Source organism: Hemicordylus capensis, chromosome 2 (assembly GCF_027244095.1).
Source record: "Hemicordylus capensis ecotype Gifberg chromosome 2, rHemCap1.1.pri, whole genome shotgun sequence".
Taxonomy (NCBI): domain Eukaryota; kingdom Metazoa; phylum Chordata; class Lepidosauria; order Squamata; family Cordylidae; genus Hemicordylus; species Hemicordylus capensis.
Genome location: NC_069658.1, coordinates 29,860,809 through 29,883,185, shown reverse-complemented (window position 1 = coordinate 29,883,185; position 22,377 = coordinate 29,860,809). Strand labels below are relative to the sequence as shown.

General features: G+C 45.2%; 1 protein-coding gene across 5 annotated transcripts in view; it reads right to left on the bottom strand.

Moving 5' to 3' along the window:
* GHR (growth hormone receptor) overlaps nucleotides 1-22,177 on the bottom strand; it is a 236,298-nt gene extending 214,121 nt beyond the window's left edge. For 3 of the 5 annotated variants that reach the window (XM_053292276.1, XM_053292279.1, XM_053292277.1), the window contains exon 1: nucleotides 21,908-22,177. In XM_053292276.1, coding sequence (XP_053148251.1) covers nucleotides 21,908-21,984 — 77 coding nt within the window. In that variant the 5' untranslated portion in view covers nucleotides 21,985-22,177. Of the gene's footprint in view, nucleotides 1-734; nucleotides 804-2,086; nucleotides 2,351-21,907 lie in introns of those variants that run through there. The other 2 variants (XM_053292281.1, XM_053292282.1) reach the window with 2 other exon arrangements.
* Between the last annotated feature and the right edge of the window lie 200 nt (nucleotides 22,178-22,377).

Here is a 22,377-nt window from a genome sequence, read left to right as displayed (position 1 = left end):
GTATATAAATATTGGTAGTGGTAGTGGAGACAGGAGCTGGTTAGGATGAGTGCACCCTACCCAGATTCCATCCCCAGCATTTTGCTGAGATTGGACAAAAATCCATCCTCCCCAGCTCCCCCATGATCACTCTCTCCTCCTCCTCCTCCCTTGCTTTTTGAGCTTGCACGACTGCAGATCGGAAGCATGTATGGCTCTCCTCTCCTGCCAAGGCGCTCCTCTGTCTCTGTTTAGGGTTGTGTGAACAGCCTGGCTATCTCTCCGTGGACTAAGGAAGGAACTGCCATGAATCTACATCACATTTGCCTGACCCTCATGTTTTTTTATACATGTTACTGGAGCAGCATCGGGACCAGGCCACATAGAATGGGAGCAGCATGGAAGCAGCATGCTGCTCGGTAATCTGTGAACCTAGAAGAAAGTACGGGAAATATTTTCCTGGAAGTCAGGGTAACAAGTACCAGCTGCCGCTTGGGATGTGCGATTTGGTTTTCCTCCAAGAAAGCTGATAGATAGGAATGCTAAATAATGCAGCAGACTGGCAGATGCAACGATGTTTATATTGTAAAGTAACAGATCTTTGCAAATCCCCATGTGGCTCCTGTAGACTGGCGGTTCTTTGGAGTGCGAGTTTTCTGCTATTATTTGGTGCTGCTTGCCAGCAGCAAGGTATGTCTGACAACACAGTGAGCAGTAAAGGGAATTCGGCACTTGGGGAAACATCCTTTACTCACTGTGCATGTCATTATGATTTCCAGCCAGGTAGTCCAGCCACCTAATGGCGCAGTGGGGAAGTAACTTGCCTAGGGAGCAAGAGGTTGCAGAAATATATGCAGAAATAAGAGAACAAATATATGCAGAAATAACAGTAAATTACATCAAGATTTTATTAGACCAAGGCTTGGTCTAGAACAATGCCCACCTGTATATTTTTTGTTAAACTTCTATGTTAATTCCTTAGTTGAGAAATTGAGGGGGCAGGGTTTTCACACACACACACCCATTGCAAATAAATTTGTAAATGCTCTCCTATACATGTAGCAATATGCAGGTTGAGTATCCTTTATCTGAACTGTTTGGGACCAGAAATGTTCCAGATTTTGGACTTTTCTGGATTTCGGAATATTTGCATACTGTAATGAGATATCTTGGGCATGGGATCCAAGTCTAAACACAAAAGGTTACTGTATATTGTATTTTTGTATTTTTTTAAAGTTTTTGTTTAAAGTATAAAAACAAATAAGCATTGCATTTACGATAACTACAGGTAGCTGTAAATGTAATGAAAACTAACTGCGAGAAAATTTTCATCGCAATAATGTTGCGGGCGCACGCCGTGGTGGTTTCTGGATTTTGGAGCATTCCGGATTCCGGATGTCCAGATTAGGGATCCTCAACCTGTATTCCAGGATGCCAACTAGGCTGCGAAGAGCTCTGAGAGTATTATCCTAATGGAGCTCAGAGGAAGAGCTTGTGATAAATTTTCCAAAAAAACCCAAAGTAGTAGTCTTTGCCAAAAGACTAAACGCACACACACACACACACACACACACACACACACACACACACACAGGATGAATGGTCAATATAGAGCAAGTTAGATGTTCTAAGTACTTAGAGGTAGTCTTCCACTCCTCAGGAAGGAGATGTAATCTATCTAACAAGGAGTAGAATGTAAGGTAGCTTGTCATTCTGTATTGTGGATCATGGTTTGAATTTATGTATTACCACTGGTTATAGACTGAACAAAACTCATTCATTCATTTTTGTTTGTTGCTGGTCATAGACCGTAATAAAGAACTGACCTGACCTGGCCAACACCCACTATCACAGTTACAGGGAGCGTTCACCTCTTCAGATGAATGCTGCTGTAACGGTGAGCAATGCAGTGAGGGGTGGGATAAGTGATGCACTGAGGTGGGACCTCCAACTCATTTTGTAACACTATGGGGCCTCTTAAGTTTGACATAGTTTAGGGCCTCAGCATGTTTTAATCCGCCCCTGCTCTCCAGTCAGTGGGCCCTTAACTCACAATCGGTGAGCAAGGGCTCAAGGGTAAATGGGGAAGACGGCTGCTAGCACTTACCTCCCTGTATATGACTGCTCTTCTTTTCCTGGTGAACCACCCACCTACACAGTTGCCAGTAGCTGCCAGCAGCGCAGAGGGTTGGGGGATGGGAAGTGGCACTCTGCCACCCGAAACTCCCCTAATGCACCACACAAGTGTGCAGTGCATTGTGGGGATTCCTCCGACGACAACTAGGGGACCCCGCAGTCTCCCAGCCCCAGCTGCAAGGCAGGTGGCCAAAAAAAAGAAGTAAAAAGAGTCCTTGCTCTCTTAACCTCATTTTACCCCTTTTACCCCTTAACCTCATTTTACCCCAGTTTACCCCCCAGTTTACCCCTGCTAACTTGGCAAAGAGGCACCTTTTAACGTGGTGATTTCCTTTATTTAGCAGGGGGAGAGTAACTGGCCCTATCCACCCCCAGCACAGTACTGCTAGGGAGTGTTGCTGGTGTCTATCTTATGTTTCTTTTTAGATTGTGAGCCCTTTGGGGACAGGGTTATTTGTTTGTTATTTGTTATTATTTGTTTGTTATTTCTTATTTCTTTCTTATTTGTTTGTCTATTTCTTATTTGTTTGTTATTTCTCCGTGTAAACCTCCCTGAGCCATTTTTGGAAGGGTGGTATAGAAATCGAATGAATGAATGAATGAATTTTACAGGAGGGTTCTCACAAGCAGCCAAGAAGTGGCCTGGCTACCTTAGCTTGCTCTTAGCTGCTCGTGAGAACAGCCTCAAGGGCTATTCTCACGACCAACAAAAATCGGGCTAGCAGAGGCTAGCCCGATTTTTGTTGGTCATCAGAACCACCGGGCTCGCAGCCGAGCCCGGTGGTTCTGGAGCAGCTAACCCGCTCGAGAACCCCTGGCAAAAAGCAGGTTTGCGGAGTGAGCGCTCCTGCAAACCTGCTTTTTGCGATCGTGAGTAGCCGCGTCATGCCTTCGCGTCGCGCTTACTCATGAGCAGACCCCTGGCCGGGAGGCTTAAAAGCAGCCTCCCGGCTCGGGGGTCTCCCCAGTATGCCCTGCATTCTTGCGCAGAGCATACTGGGGCTTGCAGGGGCCGCGCCGCCCCCGCTCCCCCCACCCCTCGCCGGCTCCGTCTCGGAGCCAGCTATTGTGTGGGTGGCTGATCCGGCCGCCCAGGGCTCCCTTCCCGCTCACCAGACAAAACCGGGTCTCACTGATCATGAGACCCGGTCCTCAGTGTTTGCAATCTCTGCTAAGCCTGGGCTAGTCTTTGGCTCAGTTCTCACGCAAGGCCAAATCACCGTCCGATGTTCAGAAGGCCGAACGCCCTAGGCTCAGTGCTCCCTCCTTCTCTTGTACTTTCTGCTTCATTAATTACTTTCTGGTTTGGGGCAAACCATCGTTTCTCTTAACATCTGAACCAGCAAACTATGGAGCTCTTCTCACGACCAGTCAGAAGAGCTCCTCGGAGGTTTGTGGGGAGAGCTGGTTTGCTCAACTTTCCCTGCAGACAATTACTCACCCTTCATTGGGTGGGCGAATCACCCTCCCAGACGAGCGGCGGCTCTCTTGCTGTCCGCCCATGGCTCATCCAGCAGCTCCAGGGGTTGGGTTCAGGGAAGATCCACCATGTGGTGCCCCCCTGGAGCCCCAATAATACACCGCATGAGTATGTGGTGCATTACTGGGATCCCCCCTCCTCCCCTGAGTGTTCCTGCCATGGCTACAAGCAGCTGCAGCAGATACACAATCAATTAAATGTAGCTAAGGGAGCACTCATTCCCTTAACCTCGTTTAACTAGGAGGCAACGTAGGTAGGTTTGCCACCATGTAGTCACTCAGATCGGGCGCAATCCCGGTGGTTCACACGAGCATGCAAAACTGGGCTGGACTCCCTTAGCCCGGTTTTGCACGCTCGTGTGAATAGCCTCTATGATTTGTGCTTGCTCCTCAAAGCAAGATTGCAAACCATAGTTTAAAGCTAGTTTGCATTGCACCCTGGCTCAAACCCTAGTTTGCCAATTCAGATGTAATAGCAAATGATGATTTCCTATAAATCAGGAAACAGCTAATGAAGTGGAGTGCATGAGGGCAAATAGAGAGAAGAGCTGGTCTTGTGGTAGCAAGCATAACTTGACCCCTTAGCTAAGCAGGGTCTGCCCTGGTTGCATATGAATGGGAGACTAGAAGTGTGTTAGCACTGTAAAATATTCCCCTTAGGGGATGGATGTCCTAGGTCTAGGATGGATGTTCTAGGTCTAGGATCAACAAACGGAAGTACTTTTTCACACAACGCGTGATCCACTTGTGGAACTCTCTGCCACAGGATGTGGTGACGGCCAACAACCTGGATGGCTTTAAGAGGGGTTTGGATGACTTCATGGAGGAGAGGTCTATCAATGGCTACTAGTCAGAGGGCTGTGGGCCACCTCCAGCCTGAAGGGTGTGCCTCTGAGTACCAGTTGCAGGGGAGTAATGGCAGGAGAGAGGGCATGCCCTCAACTCCTGCCTGTGGCTTCCAGCGGCATCTGGTGGGCCACTGTGCGAAACAGGATGCTGGACTAGATGGGCCTTGAGCCTGATCCAGCAGGGCTGTTCTTATGTTCTTATGTTGAGCCACTCTGGGAAGAGCATCAGAAGGTTCCAAGTTCCTTCCCTGGCTTTTCTAAGATAGGGCTGAGAGAGATTCCTGCCTGCAACCTTGGAGAAGCCGCTGCCAGTCTGTGAAGACAATACTGAGCTAGATGGACCAAGGGTCTGACTCGGTGTATGGCAGCTTCCTATGTTCCTAGTATGTACCGCAGGGATTTCTGTGCCACTAAAACAAAGATGGGTGCTCCATGTGAACCAGTCACAATCCAAGCTTACCTTACAGTGTGGTTGTAAGGATAAAATGCCAAATCCACTCTCTGGAGCTCCCATGACAACAACAAATATTTATATACCACTTTTCAACCAAAGTGTTCAAGGTGATTTTACACAGAAAAATAAATAAGAAATAAGGTTGTTCCTTTTCCTAAAAGGGCTCACCATCTAAAGCCCTTATGGTAGACATCAGCAACAGCCACTGAAGAGATGCTGTACTGGGGTTGGATATGGCCACTTGTTCTCTCCCTTGCATATGAGAAGCACCACTTTAAAGGTGCCTCTTTAGTCACCTTAAGTGGTGCAGCGGGGAAATGCTTGACTAACAAGCAGAAGGTTGCCGGTTCAAATCTCCACTGCTACTATATCGAGCAGCATCTCATACTGTGCGGGAGGAGGCAATGGTAAACCCCTCCTGTATTCTACCAAAGAAAACAACAGGGCTCTGTGGGTGCCAGGAGTCAAAATTGACTTGACAGCGCACTTTACCTTTGGTGAGTTAGAAGAGGTTAACCTGGAAGAGGATGGGTATGCAAGTATGATATGTTGTTTGCATTGACTTTTTTTGTAGTTATTTGTTCTAAGATAAACAAAAGCAAGATTGGACTACAACATTCATTTGGTTTCCAGGAGGGAAAGTGTGGGTGGGGACAGAGAACAAATGATTATATGAGGGGAAAGTGTTTCTATTAAGTCCCTTAGAGTCATTCTGCCTAGTTTCAAGGATAATGTTGACAGAATCTGGCTGTTCCTCATAAGAAATAAAATTAACCTTTTTGTTTCAATTTTGTTGTTGTTGAAAGGGAGACATAGAAGCAGAGAGAGAAAAAGCACATCGTCACTCCGATCTTTTAGCTGGGTTTCAGCCAATATAAAATGGGAGAACATGAATGTGAAATGTCTGCGAAATGTCTGTAAAATGAATGTAACTTTCACCAGAATGGTGTCCTGGCAAACTCCATTATTTAATTACTTCCATTTCTCCCTCACATCCTTGCCCTGAAAGACTTCAGAAGCAGCTTATACTAAATTGGATCAAACAGGTGTATGTCTGTACAGTTCCTGAGGATTCCCAATACAGCTTATGCACCCCAGTGGAGTCCCAAGGGAGGTAGTTAAGCCTAAGGCTGAAATCCTTTGCATACTTACCTGCAATCAAACCTCACTGAACTCAAAGGAACTTACTTTTGAGTAAACATGAATATAATTGTCCTTTTAGTTCTCTGACATCAAAAGGGACCTCAGCCTGCAGTCCTAGATACACGTACCTGGGAAATGAACCCCATCAAACATAATGGAAATTAATTTCAAGTAAATCTGGATATGACTGTGTGAGTTCAATTTCTTTCCAATTTATTTTTTACTGGCTTGTCCCCAAAGTGCATTAAAAAAAAAAAGATAGGGTTTTGGGGTGTGTGTTTTTAAATGACTGTAGCATCATGGTGCCTATCCATCATGGACTGGATAGGTCCCCCTCCAACTCTGTGATTCTGTCCAAACATTTGGATGCCATCAGACACAGCTATTTCTCTGAGGGCAAAGATTTTCCATGCACATTAGCCAAGTCTGAGAAGCTCCTAAGGACATCCTTCCATTGCCAGGGAACTACACATATGCAATATATATTATTATTTTTTTGTATTTTATGTATATGTGTGTTTGTGCTGTGATTCGATGTGTTTTATTGGATGCTTTAATGTTGTGTTGTGAGCTGCACAGAGAACAATTGTTTATGGGGTGGCTAACAAATAAAGTTGTTTTTAAAATTTATAATTATTTTTTATGTATTATTATTTTTAGAACAGCTTTATTTGTTAGCCAACCCATAACAAACTGTTCTCTGGGTGGCTCACAGCACAACATTAAAACTTCCAGTAAAGACACATCAAACACATCAAATCACAATGCACATATATTGTATTATTTATTTATTTATTTATTTATTTACACCGTCAGACAGGTGTTATTGACTGGGTTTTTTTATCCAGACATCGAGTCCTTATTGTTATTAATATTAATATTATTGAGATTTACATTTTCTTGAAGGTGTCTCGCAATCCTCTGTGCCCATGCATGGAGAATCTGAGGCAAAGATTGGTCAGTTCAGCCCAGTACAGACCTTGGCAGAACTACCCCTCCCCTTCATGTTCAAGGAGATAAGGTTTAAAGCTTTCATTCACAGTTTATAACAATCACAGTTTCCCATGTTGTCTGAAGATGGGAAACTGTGGTTTGCTCAAACCATAGTTAGTTAAAAATTCTTGGAGCTCTTCGAGGAGAGCTCCTAATAGGGGCTCTTCGGGGAGAGCAGGCTTAGCACGTCTTTCCCGCAGACAAACAGGGAGCTTGCCCTACGTGGCTGGATCGGCCACCCACATGACTACCGGCTCCATCACAGAGCTGGTAGGGGTGGTGGGGATCAGGGGCCACCTGGCCCCTGGAAGTCCTAGAACGTCTCGTGCAACTGTGTGGGGCATTCTGGGGAGACCCCCGAGGCTGGAAAGCTTGTTGGAGGCTCCCAGTCAAGGGTCTCCTCATGAGTTGCCGCAGCATGGAGTTGCGCCATGGCAACTCATGGTCGCCAAAATGGGAGTTTAAAGGGAGGGGTATTTTGGGAGATTTGCTGCCGGGAGCTGCGCGGCACATGACCTCCCAAAAGTGGGCTGGGCTCCCTTAGCCCGCTTTTGGGAAGTTGTGAGAATAGCCTCTTGGCTTCATAGCTTGGCTTGTTAACTAACTGGTTTCAACACACCCCAGTTTCCTGTATTTGGAAAAAATGGGAAACTGCAGTTTGTTACACATTACAAAAGGATGCTTCAAGTCTCCTCCTCTTACACATCAAGTGACAAGAGCAGCACGAGAGACTGAGGCTTGTGTCAGCTCACGCTCATAAACCATGCTTTGTTGTTACATGCATTGTTTATTCTGACAAGAGGGAATGTATTTGCACTCTGAGGATGGAGGTGCATTAGAATGTGAGCCCTTTGGGGACAGGGAGCCACCTTATTTATTTATTATTTCTCTTTGTAAACCGCCCTGAGCTATTTTTGGAAGGGCGGTATAGAAATTGAAATAACAACGACAACAACAACAACTTCCCTACCTTTTACTGGTCAGATGGCAACTGTCTCCATAAAAAACATCCACAGAGCTGGTCTTGTGGTACATGCACCAAACCCTGAAAAGCTATTCCTCATCTGGTACTTTTTTTAACAGCACAATCCTGCATATGTCTATTCAGAACCAAGTCCTGTTGAGCTCAGTTGGACTCACTGCCAGGTAACTGAGTGTGTATGGGACTGCAGCCTTGTTAGGAGAGAAACTAAATTCCCAGAAGGCACTGAGGCAAAAGGAAAATGAGAATGGGAAACCAGGAGTTGGCTTAGCCATGGGCAGTGGGGAAGAGTGTCATATTTCAAACGTATTAAATAGCAATGCTAATTTAGCATTGGGGAGGCATTTCTTCTAGTTCTCTGCCCAGATATCAGAGCCTCCTTTGCATAACTAGCCAGTTCAGCTGTTGTGATGTTTCTGTAGCCTCAGGCCATTTGCTTCTGGAGAACATCATAAAAGGGCCAACACATTTCTGGTAACAACTTACCAGAGTAAGGGGAGCAGGGAGAGACTGGGATGGGATTTGCTCTTTGCTCTCACCAGGTCATCTGCTAGAGAGAGGTTACAACCAGTTCACCCACTGAGGGAAAGGATCAGATCTCATTGCCCTAGACAAGCTTACCAAAATGCACTGCGCTCCTTACAAATTGCTGCTATTTCTTAGGAGAATGAGCCTTTCTAAATAGAAGCCTTTCTAAATAGAAGCATAAGCTAAAGGCTGGCCTATCCTGTGGTCTCCGTTTTCTAGTACTGAAGCCTCTTCATTTGTTATTACCCAAGCCCAATCAGCCTGAAGTAGAGCTGCCCTGTCACCCCAGAATTTAGGGTAGCCCCTGCATTTTGGCTCCTCCACCCAGCTGCTAAATTCTACCCATATTTACACAGATTTCTAATGTTCTGCCCGGATTTTACTCTGGATCCGATCACATGGGAGGGCAGAGGAGGGGAAAGTATACGAATCTGTCAAATAAATAAAATGCAAATTAGGCCACCCAGATTTGGGAAGCTTGAATATGGCAACCCAAGCCGGAAGCCACTGAGGCATTACGACAGCTGAATACCAGCAGCCCCAGTTCCTGAATATCCACTGGCTCGGGGTTCCCCAGCCTTGGGTTGGGTCACCAGACACAGTTGGGCTCCACTCCCATCACTCCCAGCAGGGAGTGATGGGAGCTGAAGTCCAAAAACCTCTGGAGACCTAAGGATGAGAAACCTTGCTGCAGCTCATTATGCAAAAGAGAATCCAGTATCTGAAGAGAGAAGATTTTTCATGATCATGGAAATGGAGGTAGTCACATGCTTACAGTATTCATCTCATTACTTATTTATTATTATTATTTCTTGTTTACACAGTCAGACAGGTGTTATTGACTGGTTTGTTTTATCCAGACATCGAGTCCTTCCCAAGGACCTGGGATGGCTGAATTTTATTGTCAATGTTGTTGCTGTTGTTATAGATACTGTCGCAGAATATAAGCTGTTCCCAGTAAAGCTGCTTTTTGTAATTGGCTGATGGTGATTTCTGTGGCCCCTATGGTGTTGAGGTGCTCTTCAAGGTCTTTTGGAACTGCACCCAGGGCGCCAGTTACCACTGGGATTATTTGGGTCTTTTTCTGCCACAGCCTTTCAATTTCCATTTGTAGATCTTTGTATTTGGTGATTTTTTTCTATTTTTCTTCTATTCTGCTACCCCCTGGTATTGCTATGTCGATTATTTTGACTTGTTTTTCTTTCTTCTCGACTACAGTTATATCTGGTGTATTGTGTGGCAGATGTTTGTCTGTTTGTAGTCGGAAGTCCCATAATATTTTTGCATCTTCATTTTCTTCAAATTTTTCAATTTTATGGTCCCACCAATTTTTGGCTACAGGTAGCTTGTATTTTTTGCAGATGTTCCAGTGTATCATCCCTGCTACCTTGTCATGCCTTTGTTTGTAGTCAGTCTGTGCAATCTTTTTACAACAGCTGATTAGGTGGTCCACTGTTTCATCTGCTTCTATTATTATTATTATTACATTTTATATCCCACTCTTCCTCCAAGGAGCCCAGAGCGATGTACTACATACTTCAGTTTCTCCTTACCACAACCCTGTGAATTAGGTTAGGCTGAGAGAGAAGTGACTGGCCCAGAGTCACCCAGCAAGTATCATGGCTGAATGGGGATTTGAATTCGGGTCTCCCCAGTCCTGGTCCAGCACTCTAACCAATATACCACGCTGGCTCTCTCTCTCTCATCACACATGCTGCTCTAAGCACGAAGAGCGGGTTGAGAGAGCAAGTGGCAGGCTGGCAGGCAGGGACTTCTGATCCACTTCCAGCCTTCCAGTTCACCAATGTTCTCTCTGAATGCCCAAACAGGGGTAATCTCTTCTTTAAAAAAATCTATGATGTTGCTGCATTTGGAATACTGTGTACAGTTCTGGTGGCTTCATCTCAAAAAGGATATTGTAGGCAGTTCAGAAAAGGACACCCCATGTAAACGGGATGGAAGCACCTTTCCCACAAAAGGCTATGATGTTTTAGGATCTTTGGATTAGAAGGAAGGTGACTTAGGGGGAAAATAATACAGGTTTACAAACATTTGCATGGCATGGAGAAAGCAGATAGAGAGGTCAGGCACGCAATCAAAGAGGTCATTCCCACAATCAAAAACTGTGTTCTACCCGGGTTTGGCAGCTGTGTGTGCTCCCAATTTTTGGTTTTGTGGAAGCAGCAAGGTAGGAGGAAAAGCTACTAAACTTTTCCCCCTTCCTTGCTTCCACACAAACACTTCTACGCAGGTTTTCCTCTTACCTTGCTTCCACACAACCAAAAATTGGGAGCACACACAGCAACCAAACCCAGGTAGAACACAGTTTTTGATTGTGTGAATGACCTCAGAGAGGTCTCCTTCTCTCATACAAGGGTAGCTCCAGAGGGGGAAGCAAGGTGGGGAAGCACCTCCTCAGAACAGTAGTTTCCCCCCACCTGTCCCTTTTCTGTTCCAGAAATCTAATATGTGGGAATCAGCTCACCCACCCAGAAATGCACTTTGCCCCTTTCATAATGTTTCATTTCTGTGCCCCCCTCAGTTTTTTTCCTGGTGCCACTACTACTCTCATAATACTGGAACTAGGTCACCCATAAATTGATTGGCAGGAGATTCAGGGCAGACAAAGGGAAGGGCTCCTTCACCCAGAGCATCTTAGGTTTGTGGGATTTGTTTCCTCAGGATGTGGTGATGGTCACTGGCCTGGCTGGCTTTAAAAAAGGATTAGGCAAACACATGGCGATCCCATCTGTCCGTGGCTATGAGTAACAATGGCTATATGATGGAGGGGCAGACCTTCATCCCACAAGCCCTGCTTGTGGGCTTCCCAGAGGCATCTGGTTAGCCATTGTGGGGAACAGGACACCGGCCTTAATGGCCCTTTGGTCTGATCCATGAACAAACATTGACAGTGCTGTTTTTCCTTGCTGCAGGAGCACTGACGACTTCAGTGAAATAATTATATTGAAATAATTCTATTGACAAGTTTTCATGCACTATTTCATATATTGGATATGGAAAGGCCTCCCAAGCAATCTAGGTCTGGGCTTCTCGTTGCTCACTTGTAAAGATCTGGCCATCTGTAAATGTGTTTTGACAGGGCTGATGCCCTCTTTTGTTCCACTGTTGTATTATTCTAGTACCATCTTAGTTTTCTGTTGCTGCTGTTTTAAATAGGAACATAGGAAGCTGCCATACACTGAGGCTATTCACATGATGGGGCGAAGATTTCGCCCCATTGTGTGAACCACCAGGCTCGGCTGTGAGCCTGATGGTTCCTAGGCGGGTAACCCGCCTATGTACCCTTCCCCTAAAACCAGGTTTGTGGAGCGAGCGCAAACCTGGTTTTAAAGATTGTGAGTAGCCGTGGCGCGGCTACGCGGTGCGGTTACTCGTGAGTAGACCCCTGGCGGGGAGGTGAAAAGCCACCTCCCAGCTCCGGGGGTCTCTCCAGTATACCCTGCGCACTTGCGCAGGGCATACTGGAGCTTCCGGGGGCCGCGTGGCCCCTGAGGTCCCCAGCCCCCGCCGGCTCCGTCACAGAGCCAGCAATCGATCCAGCCGCCCAGGGCTCCCTCCCTGCTCATGTCCCCGCTCACCCTTCTAAACCAGGTCTCACTTATTGTGAGACCTGGCTCACTGAATCAGACCATATGTCCATCTAGCTCAATATTGTCTGCCCAGACTGGCAGCGGCTCCTCCAAGGTTGCAGGCAGGAATCTCTCTCAGCCCTATCTTGGAGATGCTGCCAGGGAGGGAACTTGGAAGCTTCTGCCCTTCCCAGAGCGGCACCTCCATCCCCTGAGGGGAATATCTTCCAGTGCTCACACAACAAGTCTCCCATTTATATGCAACCAGGGTGGACCCTGCTTAGTTAAGGGGACAAGTCATGCTTGCTACCACAAAACCAGCTCTCCTCTCCTGGTAGGGTTGTTTTCTGCAATTCTTCTTTAATTGCTACAACCTGTCTGAAACATATTTTAATATAGAAAGGTGAGGTTTACAGATCAATTAAAAATGAAGGAATATAAAATTGCAGCCTCATAGATCTATTTGTTCACTGTGACCCTTACAGCTGAAGATAAAGGCTGCACTCAAAAGTTCCTACCATGTGTGTACATAAGCAACTGTGAATGTTGGCTATTGCTTACACTGCAGAAGACTCACTCCCAAAATGGATAGGTTTACCCCAGTCATTATGTTGTGGGTGGCTGGAGGACTCCAATACATCTGCTCTCCAAAGCCTTTTCAGCAGCGGCACCAGATTTATGGAATGCCTTATCCAAAAGGGATTTGTCAGCCACCCCCCCCCCCGGACACTTCTGAGTTTTAAATGGGCCGTGGAGAACCGTTAGTTTTGGCTGGCTTTTAACTGAAAATCTTAGCTGAAATTTGTAACTGAGATTTGTTTTAAAGCTGGTTCTGCTATGGATTCTTTTATTGCTTGTTGCTCCCCCCCCACCCGCCCAGGATTGTTTTATTGTGAACCACATTCTTGAAGTGTATTTTTAGAAAAAGCAATGTAGAACTATTTTAAATAAATACACTGAGGCGCTTCACACATGAGCAGTGTGAAGGGCCAAAAGGAGGTCTGCAGGGAGAGAGGGTTTGCCCGACCCTCTCCGTAGACAAGCACTCACCATCCCCTGGGCAGGTGGATCGCCCGCCCAGACGAGCAGTGTCTTGGCTCCAGTTCTCCTGAGGCTCTCCTAGCAGCTCCGGGAGTCGAGGGCAGGGATGTGCCGCCACATGGCGCCCCCCCCCGGCCCCAATAATGCACTGCACAAGTGCATTACTGGGGTTCCCCCCCCGAGTGTGCCCACAACATGATCAAATGAACGAGGTCAAGGAAGCACTCACTCCCTTAACCTTGTTCTATCCCAGTTAAATGTAGGTTAATTATAGTGGTTTGACCAGGATTGGCCATAATTTCTAGGTTCTCACAATCAGCTCTGCCAGGATCAGCTATCCTGGTTAATACTTTAACCAGGATCCGGTTGATTGTGTGAATGCAACCTCAACAGGAGCTACTCTAAAGGACTCCTTAATGTCAAATTTCAACAGGACTTCCACTGAGTAATCTTCCCATTCATCAAGGTCTTCCCACTCATTTCTGCAGAGAAGGTGGCTCCACATTGGGAACAAAGATCAGCTCCCTCAACTGAAATTAACAAGGACCCTCCAATGCTCAAGAGCTCTCTGTGCACATCAGGACACACACAGAATAGTGGCTCAGTTGTGACGGCTTTATTACTCTCCCTCCTGTTTAAAATGTAATTTGTGGTTTGAGAGTGGAGCCTCTGGAGCAAAATGAAGCTTTCAGAAGCAAGATGCCGCTACAAAGGACGAGTTGTTTGCCTTATTTCTGAGAGCCTAGCATTTAAAGGGACAAGGATGCCCAGAGCGAAGCAAACCCCAAACCATGAAAACAGACGTTTTCATTTTCATGACCTCCTGGCTGCAAAAACAACTTTTAAAGGGTACTTTTCAACCATTAATCTCCAAACTGATCTGACCTCTATAAAGAGAAGATGATGAAACTGTGATCCTGAATGCCAGATCAGATCATCTGCACACAAGATCTGATCTCGCTAAAGGCCTTCTTATAAAAGGCAATTTCCTACACAAAGATTAAGTCTCAGTGTAGAAAGCAACAGGCAAATTGTAATACCTTAAATGTGGAATTGATGTTTACCTCGTTGTAGCTACAGACTGACTTGCTGCTCTGTGGACTGGCTACCCACATACTTGCGGTGAAGGAGGAAAAACCCCAAACTTTTACGACAATCCGTATGTGATTTTCTTCACTGAGATAGATCTCTGTAGGAGACAGCACAGCCCTAATACGCCTGGATTCCCCCCCCCCCATTATATCATTTCATAACTCATGCTGAGGATAATGGAAATGAACCATGCAGAATGAAGCAAAGTACTCATATGATTTGGATTATATGCTGCTTTTCCACAACCAAGCTGCCTTCAAGCATCTCACATCAACAACTTCAAAACATGACATAGACATAGCATGCCATTCAATATAACAATCAAGATATCCAACTCTATGTAACACCAGAGCCACCTAATGATGCAGCGGGGAAGTAACTTGCCTAGTGAGCAAGAGGTTGCCGGCTCGAATCCCTGCTGGTATGTTTCCCAGGCTATGGGAAACACCTGTATCAGGCAGCAACGATATAGGAAGATGCTGAAAGGCATCATCTCAAACTGTGTGGGAGGAGGCAATGGTAAACCCCTCCTGTATTCTACCAAAGAAAACCACAGGGCTCTGTGGTCGCCAGGAGTCGACAGCACAACTTTACCTTTATGTTACATCAAAGTATAACAGCGTATCAATAGAAATTCCAATACAATATATTCAAATACAGTGTAGGTTTTAAAACGTAATGATCATTCAAAACTCAAAATACCAATACACTTAACTTAAATGTTTTTAATTAAGTAGGCCTACTATAAATCGGCCACGTAATAAAAGCACCAATCACCTAGATGCCAAAGTCACTAAAGTAGAAACAAAAGCAATCCAAGCTGCTGATCATGGAAGCACCTGGCCTCACAGATATAGTGTTTCCCTGTGCAAACAAATGGCACCGTAACTGTGTGCAGCTAGAGAGAGGGGGTGAGTGACAGCACTGGAGAGGGACTTCCTACCTGCGTTTACCGCTTTAACCATGAGCAGGATTTAAAAAAAAACAAAAAAAAACCCACCTCTGAATGGGCTATAGTGACTAGGCCATGAAGTGAGCAGGAGGCCTGAGGGGAGATCTGAACCAGGGTTTCCCTGCTCTTAGCTGAGCACACTAACCACTATACCACACCAGCTCCCAATTACAGTTAGAAGCCAATCAAAAGCCAGTAGACAAATGTTAGAGTGCAGATGTGAATGCAATACTGAAACCACCCCAGAACTAGAGAAAATCTTCCGTCTATGTTTTTGGTCAGCCAATGCTTTGTAATGCCATAATTGTTCCAGAGCCCTTATATTAGCATGGAACATAAGAACAGAGGCAGCTGCCATATACCGAGTCAGACCATTGGTCCATTTAGCTCAGTATTGTCTACACAGACTGGCAGCGGCTTCTCCATGGTTGCCGGCAGGAGTCTCTCACAGCCCTATCTGGAGATGCCAAGGAAGGAAGTTGGAACCTTCTGCCTGCAAGTAAGCAGATGATGCTCTTCCAGAGCAGCCCCAAACCCTAAGGGTAACATAGGAAGCTGCCACATACCGAGTCAGACCATTGGTCCATCTAGCTCAGTATTGTCTACACAGACTGGCAGTGGCTTCTCCAAGGCTGCAGGCATGAGTCCCTCTCAGCCCTATCTTGGAGATGCCAGGGAGGGAACTTGGAACCTTCTGCTCTTCCCGGACCAGCCCCATCCCCTAAGAGGAATATCTTCCAGTGCTCACATGTAGTCTCCCATTCAAATGAAAACCAGGGCAGACCCTGCTTAGCAAAGGGGACCATTCATGCTTGCTACCGAAAGACCAGCAGAAAGTTCTTCCAGTGCTGGAAGATATTCCCCATCTCTCCCAGTGCTGGTTATGTCTATCCTCACAACAGCCCTGTGAGGTAGGTTAGGCTGAGAGATACATGACTGACCCCGAATCACCCAGTGAGCTTCATGACTGAATGGGGATTTGAACTCGGATCTTCCCGGTCCTAGTCCAACACTTTAACCACTACACCAGGCTGGCTTTCGATGAGTTAGTGACTCTGTAACTAGCGTCCACGCTCAAATCTAAGCATAAGGTTTTGGCATTTGGTGGTTAGGAACAGGGCAAGAGGGAGCAAGAAGGGGTTTTATCAAGGCCTTTTTTAAAATCACAGAATAGTTATGTACTCTGAGCCCTTGGAATGGGGCTAAGCAAGGCTGCAGTGTTTTGGCCCTCCAGCTGCTGTTGGACTACAGCTCTTATCATCTGCAGCCACAATGGCTAATTGTTAGGGATGCTGGGAATTGTAGTCCAACATCCTCAGAAGGGCCAAAGCTGCGCAGTCCTGGGCCTAGTTATAAACCACACAAAATAAATTATATTAGTAAATGAAAGATACACAAAAAGATGTCATAGATTACTCCAGGCACATGTCCTTCTTTCTGCATCTTCTTGTAGAACTGAACACCTGTGAAAAGCCTCTCTTAGCAATACAGACATCTACTTGTTCATTCTATACAAGTGTAAGGTTGCTAGTTCAAACAGTTCAGGGCTACAGGACACTGTTGGTGCCATCACAAAAATCACACTTTGCAAGTTCAGATTTAAGAAATCTGGACAGACTACCATACCCTAACTTAATTTTTAGAAAAATCTTTAAAGACACTTCTGTTCACCCAGGCTTTTAATTAAATACCATTTTGATAGTTTTAACATTGTTTTAAAATATTGTTCTAAGGTTTTAAATTCTTGTAATGTTTTAACTTTTTGCTATCATTTATTTTAACCAATGCTTTAATTTCTCTGTTGCCATTATTTGTTTTAACTCATGTTTTAACTTTTATGTTGTTCTTTGTTGTAAACCGCCCAGAGACTAAAGTTTTGGGCGTCTAAAAATATGTTGAATGAATGAATGAATAATAAAATAATACTCACAGAAATAAAAGCCTATGAGAATTATTGCTTTGCTTATACACCTACATAAAAGGGTGGGGGGGTCCACTTCTCTTTTGTCAAATAAAAATATTATATGGGCATGATCTGCGAAAGGTAAACATGTTCAAATTTCATTAATGTCAGTGCAAACTGAGCAACAGGACACCTTTTAAAGGGGCCATTCTCTTATATTTAGCAGGGGGTGAGCAACTGGCCCTATCCAACCCCAGCACAGCATCCCTGCAGTGGCTGTTGCTGCTGGTATCTGCCTTATGCTTCTTTTTAGATTGTGAGACCTTTGGGGACAGGGGACCATCTTCTTGATGTATTATTTATTTTTCTATGTAAACCGCTTTGAGAACTTTGGTCAAAGAGGGGTGTGTGTGTGTGTGTGTGTGTGTGTGTGTGTGTGTGTGTGTGTGTATATATATATATATATATATATATATATATATATATATATATATACGCGCCATAGTAGTAGTAGAAGCAAAAGTATGCTTAGCTCTCTCTCGCATTGAAATCTTTGGGGCCCCAGCTTATTTGTTTACTCCCAATCCCTATGAGTATGGGCCAAACTATATGCAACACTAAATACAGCATGCCATGGGAATGACGCACTTAATTTTTCTTTAGTAAATAGCAGCTAGGCCTTGCGGAGAAATCCAGCTTGGGGCTAAGATGTATGTATGTGGGGTAGGGAGAGGGAAGCTTTAACCCTTTGCTCCCACAGCACTCCTGATCCATTCTCTTTGCAGCTCCTCTTTTTAGTAAAGAGAAATTGTCATTCCCAATGACAAGTTCAGCTTAAAAAGTAATTTGGTCCTCTGTAGGCGCTTGATGACAGCTGTCGAGGTGCTGAACTTCAGTTAGATTGCCCCTTAGTGACTTTATCTGCACTGACATAGACAAGAGACAGTTATACCCAAAGGGTGAACTCAACACCAAATATGGTATTTAGGGCATCAATAAAAATGGCAAAACAACTGAGAAAGGTTAATTCTCAGTTTGGTCATCTTAAGTACCGGTACATAAATGGAGGCAGCATAATGGTTATTATTTGACTTCATTGAATTCATGGCAAGAGCTGGGTACATCATTTGTTCGTGGCTCTAGGACATTACCAGAGTTTAAAGCTGCAAGGCATATACAGAGAACTTTGGGTTCTAGAGTGGTTTTAATCCTTTCCAGCATGAAATGCTTATGTTGTAGGAGAATCCTTGTTTGAAGATTGTTCGTGCTTTTTTAATTGGGCTAACTGGGCCTCCCACAACATCATTACACTAGTTCAATTGATCTCTTCTGAGGCTGTTTTTAAATCTTTTGATGCTTTGAGAGATGATTTATCTTTAAATGCTAGCTGGCACTTTATTCAGCTAAAACACTTACTATCACGGCTTTTTGGTCCTGATGCTATTGCAGCTTCTGAAATTCCATTTTTATTATTAGACCTGGGACATCTATTGGGTGCACCTAAGCCTGTAACCTTGCTCTTTCAGAAGCTTAAAGATTGATACTGATTATATCCAAGATCTTTGGAACAATGATCTTGAATACTCTATCTTATTAAATCAATGGCGGGTTTCTTTGAAGGCAGTGAAACATGCCTCTTTGGATCTCAAAATGAGGCTAATACAGCAGAAACTCTTTTTTAAATATTTATTGGACACTCCTGAGAATGTTTAACAAGAGATGGCCACAGACTTCTAGATGCTGGATGTGTAATTTGTATGAGGGAACACTTACACATATGTTTTGGTCCTGTCCAGTTATTGTGCCATTTTGGCTTGAAATCCACAAGGCTGTTAACATGACATTGCAGCAATCACTGTCTGTCAAGGACATCCATGTTTTGTTGGGGAACATTCCTAGCATATGGAAATCTACGATTACATCAACAATTGTGGATTCTTCATGCTTGGGGGCATTGCCAAAAGGATTATAATACAGCACTGGAAGGAACTCCTGAACTGCAACTTTGGATGACTGACATTTGTTCCTTGTCAGCATTTGAACTGGGGTTTTTTCCTGATGGAAAGGTAAAGAAGAGGAATTTTCAGCTATTTGGTCAAATTTTAATGAATTGTTTATGCTTTGAAAACAAAAGATAGATAGATATATCCTTAGAAGAAGGTGGGTTCCCCACCACCATTACCCTTCCCTTCCTTTTTTCCTAGATAGGTTGTATTTCATTATATTAAAGTTATGCTTAAGGGATCCTTTCTCCCCCACCCCATTTTCTTTTCTTTTTCAGTTATACTCACATATATAACTGCTATTGTAGATTATGTTATATGCACTGTTGTAATCTTATGGGGAGGGGGGAAGAGTCCATTGTCCAGATCCTAAATTTTTGGGCTGGCTCTTAGATACAAAGAAAATCTGTCAAGGCTTGTCTTAATCACACCATCACCACCAACTATTCTGGGTGGAAGCACTTCTGTTTAATGCGACACCATACAATTCTAGTTAAGACCAAGAGGAATATTCAACACTTTAATGGGGCAGAGAGAGGGCATTTTAACCATCCCTGATGTGATCAAAAATATAGTTAAAGCTAGTAAATTATTCAGAATTGCACTGCTACAGGACTTCCTCCCAAGTAAATCTGCATATAACAGTGCAACTTACTTCTGAATAAACGCAGATAGACTTGAGCTACTTATGATCCTGACTCCTTCTAGGACGCTACAGTGGTTTTGCTGTGTTATGGGTGTTTTGTTGTTCTTTATTCCATTGAGAGGGGAAAGTGCAAACGTAGGATCTGAGAGTGAACTCCGTGGATCGGGTTTCAGAAAAGACACCACTTAATATAGGGTATAGCCAGGGGCGTATCTAGGGTGGGGCAGGCAGGGCACGTGCCCCGGGTGCCACTTGAAGGGGGGCGCCATTTAAATTTTTTTTAAAAAATGGCCTCCGAAAACAAAATGGCCACAGCGCATGCTCAAATCATCTCTGTGAGGCCCTAGGCCATGCCAGGCCACGCAGAGGCATTTGAGCATGCGCAGTGGCCATTTTGTTTTCAGTGGCCATTTAAAAAAATATATTTTAAAAAATGGCCACTGCACATGCTCAAATGGTCCCTGCAAGGCCCTAGAGGCCAGTGGGGGGAGGGGGAACCTTTGCAGACCCCCCCCACAGCCTTTAGGAAGCCCTCCAAAGGGGCTACAGGTAATTTTTTAAAAAATAATAATATAAGTCACTGTACACATATTTAGTTTGGCACTATGTATAGAGAATCAGGGCTTGTGAATACTAAGCTGAAGCTTATGAGTTACGATTGTATTCATTTGCTCTTACTTTGCTTCTTGTGATAAGTGAGTTAAATGTGATATCTTAATAATATGGCTGTTAATGGTGAGTTTGTCTTTGAATCGGTGTGAAATCCTTCATATTAAGGTCCACTTGGAGTTTCTTGCTCTCTTTCTCTCATTTTAACTGTCTTTCTGAAAGACTAGAATCTATTCCAAGTAGTGACACAGTTTACTTTGCATATCCTTTAATTATTTTCAGAGTATCTGGGAAAAGTCAAATTCTCAAAACTTATGTAATAATGATGTTACAATGCATAGTAGAGAATTAGACAGGCACTTCTGTTTAGTTTTCCAAGTACACCTCCACATAGTATTTGGGTATTTCATGAGCCCCAGCATACTGAAATTTGTAGTTTTCCAGCATTTTTTGGTCTGGCTATGTCCACTGCTAAAGAGTTTTTGAAATATTAAAAGATTAACGAGCTTGACTTGTATTTTTGAGCTGATATTATGGTAAAGTTATCTGAAAGATGGGTGTCAGATGTTTGGACAGGGGGTGCAATTTCAGTGCTTGCCCTAGACGCTATTTTCCCTAGATACGCCTCTGGGTATAACAACTTCCATCATTTCAAAGCAACAGGTGGAGAGAGCTAGTTTGTCAAGTCACCAAGAAGTTTAAGTAGCCTGGTTGGGGGTGGGGGAATACATTTTTCAACATGCGGTTTTCCAGATTGGGATCTTTCTGCCTTTGCTACAGTAGCCCTTCTCCTGACCTACAGCAACTAACCACCAAACCCACCCTACAACTCCACCCCCTAAACAAAACAAAGGGGGAAATCTACCAGAAAACACTTATTTCACTGACCAAACAGGTTGTCAAAGCTTGAGTAATAACTCGCGTCTCTATTCAAGGCGAGGCGAGGCGCGGGGGTGGGGTGGGGGTTGCTACAAGAAAAAACAAGCAGCTACTATTGAGACCACCAGAATATTGCCTCTCCCAACAGCAGAGCCGACCTTTTCTCTCCACTTCCCATTGCCCGAGGAAGCGGATCCTAGACATTTCTTACTCGGAGCTCTGCAAAAAAAGGGAAAGGGGGAAAAAAAAAAAAAACCTTCCCAGAAGTCTGGAAGCAACAGGCTGTTGCTTGCTGTGTTCACCCTTCTCTACCGGAGGAGGCAAAGTCACATCCCCGCAAGATAAAGCAATAATCCACGCGCGCGCACCTCTTTGGAAACTTCGCCAAAGTCTCCCACCAGCAGGGGAAAACGAAGAACCCTGGGAAAACAGAACGCGCACTAGGGCTGGGGAGTGCAGTGGAGCCCGGAGGAGTGAAGTGTGTGTGAGCACCGCTCCTGTGCCACAAACCTCACCCAGGCTTCCATGACATAGATCGGAATGCGATTTCCCTGCTGCAAGGGAAAGACAGCCCTCCCCGGCAGGGAAAGGGAAAGAGACAACCCCGCCGCCCAAGTGGTAGCGACAACGCGCCCAGCCGTGCGCCCTACCTGCTTTGCCCGCGGCGCGCAGAGAGACGGGTCTGCCTTCTCCCCTGTCTTGACGCTGCGCTCTCGCCACCGTGCATGGGGAGGTCTGGGACAACAGCGACGCCCCTGGCTGCGCCCCCCAGCCTGTCGGGCTGCCCGGGCGCTGGGATCTCACTTGTCACCGCGCCCGCCGCCGCCCGCCACCGCCGCCTCCTGCTCTGCCTCTCTTTTCTATGGCCGCTGCTGCAGTTGCTGCTGCTGCGCCCCACTCTCGATACTTGGAAAGCGTCGATCTCCTGTTGGGAAGGGAGGGAGGGAGGGAGGACGGGAGGGAGAGGCAGGCTCTGCGTTGGGGGGGGCTTTTTAAAGAGGGGGTCACGTCTGCACTCTCTGGTCCGGGAGGGAGGGAGGGAGGGGTGGGGAGTTAGCTCTGGCCTGAGGCTGGGAGATGGTTGGGAGGAGGAGGTCACTGCATTCTTGGGAGCCCTGAT